The following is an 11332-nucleotide window of genomic DNA, read 5'->3' on the forward strand; positions in this document are numbered from 1 at the left end:
TATATATATATATATATACATATATATACATATATATATATATATATACATATATATATATATATATATATAATATATTGAAATAGGCATTTTTATCATAGTCACTTAACCACATCCATTACAGAGGTACCTATGAATGTAGCAAAGGTCCGGGCAGGCGATAGACAGTAGAGGTATCCGTGAGCAGAGCAAAGGTCAAGACAGGAGGCAGGTAGAGGTATCTGTAAACGTAACAAAGGGCAGGCAGCAGACAGTAAAGGTATTCATGAAGGTAGCAAAGCTCAGGGCAGGCGGTAAAGGTGTCCATGAAGGTAGCAAAGGGCAGGCAGTAAAGGTATACATGAAGGTAGCAAAGGGCAGGCAGCAGGCAATAAAGGTGTCCATGAAGGTAGCAAAGGTCAGGACAGGCGGCAGGCAGTTAAGGTTTCTGTAAATGCATCAAAGCCAGCAGCGGGAAGAAACAGACAGGCATACTTGGTCAGCAGGTAATGCTATCACAAGCACAGGACCACAGGCTGATGTATTTTTACAACACTCAGATCTAGAGAGCTCTCTAGATCTGAGCGGGCGTATTTAAACGTCCCGCCAGGTCCGCCCACTTGCACATGCCGCACGCGAGCAGGAAACTCCCTAAATTTAAAGTCACACGAAAAAGAATAAAAAAACCACAAAATATTTTTTTTAAGTTCCCACCCATACATACACGCATGCAAACATGCTTCGGTTGCGCATACGTTTGCGACCATTACGCCGCACGTGTTACATATCACAGCGAACGTCGCAGTGAGAGCAATAATTTTAGGGCCATCAATCACTGATAACACTAAACTGATGAGCTGTAAAAGCTTTTAAAGTGTCACATATGGTCAATTTTGGGTATGTTTGTTTTTTTGAAATTTCGCGGGTGTGCGCAATTTTAAAGCTTGACATGTTTGGTGTCTATTTACCCGACATGACCCCATCTTTTATATTTTGCCAAAAAATTGGGTAATAATAATTGCCTCCTAACATAATGTAAAAAAACATTTTTTTCCCAACATTTTCAGTAATTTTTCCTTAATGTAGTAAAAAATAAAACCCGTATTTGCGATTAAATACCGCCAAAAGAAATCTGTCCCCAAAAAATGGTATAACATTCATTTCAGTACTGCATGGCATGATGGAATAAATGTCAGTCAAAGTACCGCAGCGCTGAATACTGAAAAATGGCCTGGATGGGAAGGGGGTGTAAACACCTGGTCAGCAAGTGGTTAATAAGGGGGTGGAGAGAGAGACAGCAGACAGTGAAGGGCCACTGGTGGGCCGGTTATTATGACTGCTGCCTAACCCCGGCTCTCCTCCTCACATCATGTAATTGTGTGTTACCAGCCAGGAGACGTGCCCAGTCTCCCCCACACACACTCTCTCTGGGGTCTCTCATACATCTCAGTACAGGGTCTCCCCCCACACACACTCTCTGGGGTCTCTCATACATCTCAGTACAGGGGGCCTCACTCTCATCTTTATTCACAGACCCCGGAGACACCAGGGACCCCCAGATTCTCCTTGTTCAGTCACTATAGCAATCTCTTCTCCCCCTCCTCAGTCAGTAGACAGTAATGGGGGGACGGAATGTGTTTAGTGGGGGGAGTCAGGAGCCATCAGCTTCTATTAGACTCCGGCTCTCCTCCTCACATCATGTCATTGTGTGTTACCAGCCAGGAGACGAGACCAGTCTCCCCCCCCCCACACACTCTTTGGGGTCTCTCATACATCTCAGTACCGGGTCTCCCCCACACACACACTCTCTGGGGTCTCTCATACATCTCAGTACAGGGGGCTTCACTCTCATCATCATTCACAGACCCCGGAGACACTCGGAGTGACCTCAAAGCTGAGGAGGAGGAAGAAGAAGAACATGTGAGGATTAAAGAGGAGGAAGTTCCGCCGGAGAGCAACAGAGGTGAGGAATAACCATTACATCGAGAAAATCATCCCAGATCCCATCTCCTTAATAGATTTGCTTGTGCCCACATGGGGCATTCATCACCAAAAACACGTTCAAATGCCAAATTTCCCCCAAATGCTGTGACCATCCAAAGTCCACTGGAAGGGGGAAGTAAATGTGGTCATTTTGTCAAAAGCAAACTGACGAGGCGCTGCTATCTATGTTGCGTTTCTTCCAGTTGGATCCCCCGGGGAACAGAGAGGAGCCCAAAACCTTATGAGAAGACTTTGCAATGGACAGGAGTATTGTTTCAGGATTTGGGCTGCTCTACGTTCCCCGGCAATCCTTCTGAAGGGACGGCACCCTCACCCCCAGCAATGCGGAAGACGAGGGGTAACGTGGGTTCCGCTTTATCCTGTCTTCTGCTGCATACTGACCTTGTCCTGTGACAACAGTTTGCAGCACTGAGATCCTGGGTCCATGATGACCTCCCTCAATGCGAGGAGCCATCAGCCTCTATTAGACTCCGGCTCTCCTCCTCACATCATGTCATTGTGTGTTACCAGCCAAGAGACGTGACCAGTCTCCCCCACACACACTCTCTGGGGTCTCTCATACATCTCAGTACCGGGTCTCCCCCCCACACACACTCTCTGGGGTCTCTCATACATCTCAGTACAGGGGGCTTCACTCTCATCTTTATTCACAGACCCCGGAGACACTCAGAGCGACGTCAAACCTGAGGAAGGGACACGAGTGAGGGTAGAAGAGGAGGAAATTCCTATAGAAGTTGGCAGGGGTGAGTAGTAAAGCCAATGATTGTGATGGTTTTGAAACTTGTCTTGTATTGGATGCCATCACTGCTGTCTGAGGGCTCAGAAACGCACCCGTCACTTCCTGTCCCGGTGATAGCGTTGTCACCCAAATAGGAAGTAAAGGGAAATCTCCAATGAGTAGACAACCATATCAAGCTGCTGGGAACTCTAGCGTTTCCTTGCTATGCTGAAATCACTGGGGGAGATTTATCAAAACTGGAGCAGTTGCCCGTGGCAACCAATCGGCTTCTCTCTTCAATTTGTTCCGTTTAGATTTGAAAATGAAAGAGAGAAGCTGATTGGTTGCCATGGGCAACGGCTACAGATTTTTCCTACCCCAGTTTTGATAAATCCCCTTCAGTGTTTTTTTTTAGATTTTCCCCTCACTTCCTATCCTGGTGTCACGTCTCCAAGACAGGAAATCACCTCAAAGGAGCCACAGAGATCAGTAACAGAGCAGTGACGAAGGTTCTTACCATCCCCTTCTCCATCCTGTGATACATGTAATCAATGTGTGATCTGTCTTTTCTTACAATCTTATACAACCCCATAGCATGTTACTCTTTACTTGGTGGATTGATATAGTGCTGACATATGTAGTAGTGCTGTACAACATACCTAGATCTATCCCTATGCATCCTGGTCTCCAAAGAAACTGACAATCCAATGTCCCCACACACACACACACACACACACGCTAGGACCGGTTTGGGTGGATGCCGATGAATCTACCAGTATGTATGTTCCTTACAGGCAGGCTCAGTAACAGTAATACACCAGAGAGATGTCCCAGTCCTCTGGATTCCCAGGATTCTACGGAGGAAGATGATGGACAGGATTACCAGGTAGGCGGAGATGGGGGTCCTGTCACTTACACAGCGTGCAATGAGGTGAAGATCCATTCTTTTGATTATTTGCATCTCCTGAAAGCTTACAGCCCTGATAAAGGGAGGAGTCCGTAACCTGAAGCGTGTTGGGACTTTTTATCGATGAATGGACTTTCTTAGACTTTGCTATTGTTCTGGCGCTGTCTTTGTTCTGTGTTTTATATATCTCACCTAAAGGTGGCCTTTCGGGGCTTCTGGGTCACCTTCTGGCTCATCCACTTTGAGTTGTGGCACCCCGGGGCCTTATCGAAGGTGACTGGTCCTTCTGATCTGGGACTACAGATCCCACACCTTCCAATATTGGCATGGCAGCCCGTTGTCATGCTTAAACCCCAACTCCAGGCCCAAAGCAGCTTCGGCAGAGGCGTATCTATAACAAATTGCTCCCCTGGCATCCCGTCCGGTGACGTTACTGGTTGCTAGGGGCTGGGCGGGATGCCGCCAGAGAGTCCCAGGTTACTAAGGGCCATACACATCTACCCACCTGGCTCCTAGCAACCTGAGATGCTCTGGCTGGTGTCCTGGCCACATACCCTGCTCTGGTTGCTGAGAGCCAGGGGGTGGGATGTGTATGACACTTAAGTATCTCCCAGCCTGCCTCCTAGCAACCTGGAATGCTCTAACCTGCGTCCCACCTAACAACCAGGGACGCCCTGGTTACCAGGAGCTGGGTGGGACGCCGCCCAGTGTCCCTGGTTGCTAAGAGCCAGGCTGGGAGGTGGGTGACGAGACACAAAAAGTCAGCTGACTCCGTGGATTGGCAAACTTGCTGACCCACCGGAGCAGCGCCCCCCCCTTCAAGTTGCACCCAGGGCATGTGCCATACCCTGGATACCCCTCTGAGCTCAGGCTAATACTTACCTCCTCCCTGGAGCTGTCCATGCATTAATCCCTTCTCGCCACAAGATGTCCTCAGGTCCTCCAGAGTGAAAGATGCCAAATGTCATTCAACACTGGAAGACTGAGATCTCGGGAGTACATTGACCCGCCCCCGAGGAACGCTAACTTCATCAAGTCATTAAAATAACGTCATATGTTCATATTGGGTTAAGGTGACCCCCACCCGGAATGTTAGTCCTTTGAATCCAGGTCCGACCATGCATAGGTGGTCTTTACAGCAGTTGGGGAATATTTTGGTGTGCACATTTCTACAACCTCCGGGGAAGGAAAAAGGCGGGGCATAATGTAATCATACTTGGGGACACATATAGATCTATAGACTCCTCTTCCGCTGTCCTTCTTCCATGGTTTGGGGTTCAGAATGAAGTCGGTGGGCTCAGTCCTGACACAGCATTTTTGTATTGTTTTATATTTCAGGACACAAGTCTGGTTACTATTGTAAAAGTGGAAGTGAAAGAGGAAGCGTATGAATCCTATGTGAGCGGCGATGACCAATGTAAAGAGGAGATTCCTCCCGAGATCAGCCGAGGTGAGGAATGAAGGCCGGCCTTAGGAAAGGTTCACAGCTCCTGGCTTCTTCTAAGTCTTGGATCCTCCAACAGTGACATCTTCCTGACTCTGCTCCTGTCCACCTTTGTGTGTCCCGGCTCCTCCTGTTACCTTCTCCATAATATAAATCCAACAGACATGGTGGGGGCCCCTCATAATGGGTACAGCAGGTGTACAGACCCGGGAACTCAGCACAGGGATGGTGGGAGCTCCTCACAATGGGCACAGCAGGGGTACAAACCCGGGAACTCAACACAGGGATGGTGGGAGCCCCTCATAATGGGCACAGCAGGTGTACAGACCCGGGAACTCAGCACAGGGATGGTGGGAGCCCCTCATAATGGGCACAGCAGGTGTACAGACCCGGGAACTCAGCACAGGGATGGTGGGAGCCCCTCATAATGGGCACAGCAGGTGTACAGACCCGGGAACTCAGCACAGGGATGGTGGGAGCCCCTCATAATGGGCACAGCAGGTGTACAGACCCGGGAACTCAGCACAGGGATGGTGGGAGCCCCTCATAATGGGCACAGCAGGTGTACAGACCTGGGAACTCAGCACAGGGATGGTGGGAACCCCTTATAATGGGCACAGGAGCCTGTATTCTCCTTCCTTCATTTTTTGTTCCCAGATGGACGATATATCAGGACCAGCAGGCAGCAACACCCCGCCGCCTCCCTGGATGGCGACCCAGATGACGACATCACATCCGACTCCTCAGAGGAAAACCCCATTTCCTCGACTCTCCAGGAATGCCACAGCTCGGACTTATCCTCCGACCCCTCGCAGACCAAAAAGCTGTATTCGTGTTCCGAATGCGGCAAATGTTTCCTCCGCAGATCTCGTCTTCTGAGGCATCAAACCATTCACACGGGAGAGAAGCCGTTCTCGTGCTCCCAGTGCGGGAAATGTTTCACCCAGAAAGGAGGCCTCGCCCGCCACGAAATCACACACGTAGAGAAGAAGCCGTATGCATGCAGCGAGTGCGGGAAGCGCTACAGTCAGAAGACCTATCTGGCCGTCCATCAACGGAGTCACGCGCCCGAGAAGCCGTTTTCCTGCTCGAAGTGCAGCGAGCGCTTCGCCGACAAAGAAACTCTTCTGGCCCATCAAAATACTCACAAGGGCCAAAAGCCGTTTTCCTGTTCCGAGTGCGGGAAATGGTTCTCTTACAAATCGCTTCTCGTTAGGCACGAGCGAATCCACACGGGCGAGCGGCCTTACTCGTGTTCCGTGTGCGGGAAAGGATTCATCGATAAGCAGGGACTGGTGACTCATCAAAGTACTCACTCCTCTGACAGGCCATACTCGTGCCCCCAGTGCGGGAAGAGCTTCACCAATAAGTCAAACTTGGCCGGACACCGAAGAATCCACACAGGGTATCAGCCCTATTCCTGCTCCGAATGTGGGAAACGGTTTTCAAAGAAATACACGCTCATCAAACATCAGAAGCTTCACAAGTGACCTGGGGTGCGTGGGTGGGGTTGTTGATTTTAAAATGGAGGAAAGGAGGCCCTTCAGAAGTCATTCCACCTCCTTCAGGTCATCATAACCACTCAACTCCAGCCAAACTTTTGTTTTGAGTCGCAAAGAGTTTATACCCTTATTTTATTTTGCTGTCGGCAACCCCTATGGAGAGATTTCCCTTTATTTCCTGTCCAGGAAACACAACAGGAAGTGAGGGGAAACCCTCTCTAAGACAGTTGTCATGAGGACAAGGGTCACATTAGACAATTTCTGTTCTTCTTAGTCTTCCTGTCCAGGAGAACCAGCAGGAAGTGAGGGGAAACCCTCTCTAAGACAGTTGTCATGAGGACAAGGGTCACCATTGGACAATTTGTGTTCTTCTTAGACTTCCTGTGCAGGAAACACAACAGGAAGTGAGGTGAAACCCTCTCTAAGACAGTTGTCATGAGGACAAGGGTCACCATTGGTCAATTTGTGTTCTTCTTAGACTTCCTGTCCAGGAGACACAGCAGGAAGTGAGGGCAAATCCTCTCTAAGACAGTTGTCACCAGAACAAGGGTCACCATTGGACAATTTTTTCCTCTATTCCTGTTCTGGTGACAGCCGTATATTTTTGGATTTCCCATCACTGTCTCTCGCGAATACAGTAAAGATGGTGACTCCTCCACCATACAGACTGCAATGACAACCTGATGAGGTTCTAACTCTTCTGCACACCATTCAAATCTGAAAACAGTGACTACATACACTCTAAAGCTGGATTTTTAATGTACTTATGTTTCCCCTCCCCCCTCATCAACATGCTAATGTTTTTTAAATAAAATATTTCCATTTTTATTACATATCTTAATTTAGACCCAGTGACATCATCACTGGGTCTCTGTGCTTCTCTATACAATGAGGGTATTATACAATGCGGACAGATCATGTATGGTGGGAGGGGCCGGCAGGGTGCTGTACAATGCAGGCAGATCATGGCTGGTGGGAGGGGTCTGCAGGGTACTATACAATGTAGGCAGATCATGTATGGTGGGAGGGGCAGGCAGGGTCCTGTACAATTTTGGCAGATCATGGCTGGTGGGAGGAGCCGGCAGGGTGCTGTACAATGCAGGCAGATCATGGCTGGTGGGAGGGGCCGGCAGGGGGCTGTACAATGCAGGCAGATAATGTCTGGTGGGAGGGGCCAGCAGGGTGCTGTACAATGCAGGCAGATCGTGGGAGGGGCCGGCAGGGTGCTGTACATAGCTTCTGGATAACATCACAGCACCATGTCTCGGTATTCCTGCCAAGAGCCCTCAGCTCTGATGCAAGTAGTGGGCTGGCTCTTGGGAGGAGTTATGTAATTGTCTTGATGGATGTCAGTCTGTATGAGTGGCGGTTCCCAGGCAGGCTGTATTGGCATGCAGACTGCCCTAGGTAAAGCCCTCCATGATTGACAGAACTAAAATCCAAAGAGAGAAAGGGGCGGGGCCAGGGACATTCAGGCTGGGGAGGAAAGCACTAGATGATGCTGAATGGATCTGATCCCCAGCTCAGATGTGCTTCTCAGTGGTCAACATGGTAATGTGTCAGTGCTGACCAATGAGCGTCCACCATTTGCGAGCACTATGATCATTACACACTTCAGAGCTGTGACGTGCGGTGTATGGCTGGAGGGGGTGACACAAGTACAGCGGAAACTGTGGAAGGTGGCAAAGGGGGTGCAGTAAGCTCACCCCCTCCACCCATCAGTCACCTCCCTGTCTATTTCTCCATTGCCACTGGTATAGGAAGTGATGGGAAATCATAAATGTTGCAGTTGTCACTGGAACAGGAAGTGAGGGGAAATCTCCCAATGGGCACCCCTGTTCTGGCCGTGAAAAGGTTTTTTTTTTTCCATTTGGATACACCTCTCACTTCCTGTTGTGTCTCCGGGACAGCGACTTGCACCCATTTCTTGCCCAACAAGTCCTAGAAAAGTGTATCATTGTCTTTGTTCCCCGGCTCCGTTTTGCTCTGTAATGATGATAATGGGGGTGATTGTTCTGAACAGATGTGACCAGTTCACCCCACAGGGGGCCACTGTGGTCATAACACTTCACGGGCACATTCTTGGCTCAGCCAGCCTATGATAGCTGGTTTCTCTGCCTCTCCTCCAATCAGCATGCTCCTCACACTGCAGCAAGTCTGATTGGCTCCTTGTACTGTTTTCCCATCCCCAGTCTGAGCTCTGCTGTACAGGCACTGAGAGAGGCTGACACCGGGTCACATTCAGGTATATACACGGCTGCCACGGAGCCGGCCTATAACGCATGGCTGGGAAGGAGGAGCAGGAGGGCTAAGCCTTTGTAGTGTCCATGTCATGGGATCCGTGCACAGGTGTCCCCACACCATATGCAGGTACCCACACAGGAAGACAAAACATATGACCACACCGGACAAGGCAAAATGTGTTATATACAGTTTATTTGTAACCAGCAAAACCAAATGAAACACCCAAAAGCAAACACGAATAAGTAATGTGACCCCCCCCCCACCACCCAATATAACCCCCGACACCTATAACATATAACAAGAGCAATAATAGCTATATACAGGTAACAGCAACAGGACTACAAGCAGGTAATGGCAACAGGGCAACAAGCAGGAATCGGGACTGCAAACAGGTAACAGGGCTCCGGACTGCAAACAGGTAACAGGGCTCCGGACTGGTAACAGGACAACAAGTAGGAATCAGGACTGCAAACAGGTGACAGGATACTGAGCCATCGTCCTGACTGCAGGGAGGGTTTAAATATCCTCCCAGGAAGCACCAGTTGATGGCTAAGTGCTGGCAGCTGGGAGACACCCGCAGGTGAGCACTGGAGCTGCAGGTGAGCACTGGAGCACCACCCAGTGGTAGTCTGGTACCTAACAGTTCCTGGCTGCCTGGAGACACCTGCAGGTGAGCACAGGAACTGCAGGGCTTAGCTCCAGCGCCACCTGGAGGCGCTCTGGATCCTAACAGTCCTCCTCTGCTCCTCCCAAACCATCAGATTTCATATCTAAGAATATAGTTGAATATTCAAGCACAATAGTGTCTGATAACCCCTAAATGAATGTGCTTCATCAAATTAGCTTGTCATGTGTACCAATCATTACCCAGGTGCGGTAATGCGGCTTGTCAGGCCTCTGACCATCGTGACCCACCCATAATTGATATGTGTGGATTTCTTTTCTGGATGTGTGGATTTTTTAGCCAATTTTGACTTATGAAATTTGGGTTGATTTTGGAACTCTCGGTTTTATGACTCAGTGGAGTGCGAGTTCATCGGGGGTCATTATCCTGTCCAGACCCTCTTGTGTTTACCTAAATCCGATTTATTGGTGATTTGCACTTATGCTTTGGTTGACTTTCATAAGGGGCAGCCATTAAGTGGTTAGGAGGGCAGAACTGATACCTCACGTAGGTAATTAGTCCTAAGGACCGTAAAGATCAAAGGTCAGATTTGCCGACATCTGTTTTTTGGATTGTGGAGATGTCTGGCAAGATTAGGGCGGCCTGAGGTCACTGGAACTGAATTGAAGGTTCCAGGGGAGAGTTAATATTGATATGCTGAAACCTCATTATCCTCCCAGGTGCAGAAGCACATTCCAGACCTTGTAAAGGTGGCCATACACTCTACAACCATCGCAAGACTTTAGTCTTGCGATGGTTGTAAAGGGATTAAAAAAACGTACGATCTGCCTATCTTGGACAGGCAGATCGCACTCTTGATCATCGCAAGCCCGCCCCCCTGAGGGGCGGGCTTCCGATGACCGCAATGCTGAACGGGCAGTGTGCGCGTGCGCACACCGGCCCGTTCAGCATTTATCTTCCGAGCACCGTTCTAACCAGCCGAGAATCGTACGATTCCCGGCTGGTTTTCGAACATGCTGGTTCGACAGAAGACGTGCGCCCGTACAGTAGAAACGTCTCCGTTCACACTGCTCGATTATCGTACGAAAACCCGATCGCATACGATTATCGTACGATAATCATGCAGTGTATGGGCACCTTTACTGACAGCCTGGTGAGCGGTCAGTTTCTGCAGGGGCGGACCTACCAGTGGTCCCCGGGCAGCCCCCAGTGTTCCAGGACGCATCCCTGGTATAAGAAGATGGAGGTGGGTGGCAATAAAAAAGAGAACCTGTCACAATGTAGCAGATATAAGACCATGGAGGTGGGTGGCAATAAAGGGAGGACACAGGGACATAGTTCCTCATAGGTAAGTGGAGGACACGGGGACATAGTTCCTCATAGGTAAGTGGAGGACACAAGGACATAGTTCCTCATAGGTAAGTGGAGGACACAGGGACATCGTTCCTCTTAGGTAAGTGGAGGACACGGGGACATAGTTCCTCACAGAGGACCTGAGTTATGAGGGGAGGGAGGGTTTAAATATCCTGCCAGGAAGCACCAGGTGATGGCTAAGTGCTTTCAATTTAAAATAGCCAATAGTAGTCTGGCTATTGCTCCTGGCTGCTTACATCCACCTGTCGCCTGCGGTAGCTAGCCAGCAGGAGCAGGGGCGTAACTAGAAATCACAGGGCCCCATAGCAAAATTTTGTATGGGGCCCTGTGATTTCTAGTTATACCCCTTGCAGAGCCCACTCGAGATCCCACCTGAGGGTGACCCTGCAGAGCCCACCATAGACTCTCTATGGTGGGCTCTGCAGTATCACCCTCAGGTGGGCTGGTCGCATTCCTTACCTCCTCCATCGCCGGGCCCGCCTCCTTCTTTGTCAGCGAGGCCGCCTCCTCCCCTGCTGCCGAGCACGGGCCCGCC

The 11332-nt window shown here is 49.8% G+C and overlaps 1 protein-coding gene across 1 annotated transcript in view; it reads left to right on the top strand.

The window, feature by feature from the left end:
- Positions 1-6637, top strand: part of LOC108800698 (zinc finger protein 850-like) — a 118436-nt gene extending 111799 nt beyond the window's left edge. Inside the window, exon 3 of the mRNA XM_018572688.1 lies at positions 5868-6637. Coding sequence (XP_018428190.1) covers positions 5868-6542 — 675 coding nt within the window. The 3' untranslated portion in view covers positions 6543-6637. The remainder of the gene's footprint in view (positions 1-5867) is intronic.
- Positions 6638-11332: the final 4695 nt, after the last annotated feature.

The sequence above is a fragment of the Nanorana parkeri genome, unplaced genomic scaffold, assembly GCF_000935625.1.
Source record: "Nanorana parkeri isolate BGI_ZX_2015 unplaced genomic scaffold, ASM93562v1 scaffold2106, whole genome shotgun sequence".
NCBI lineage: Eukaryota > Metazoa > Chordata > Amphibia > Anura > Dicroglossidae > Nanorana > Nanorana parkeri.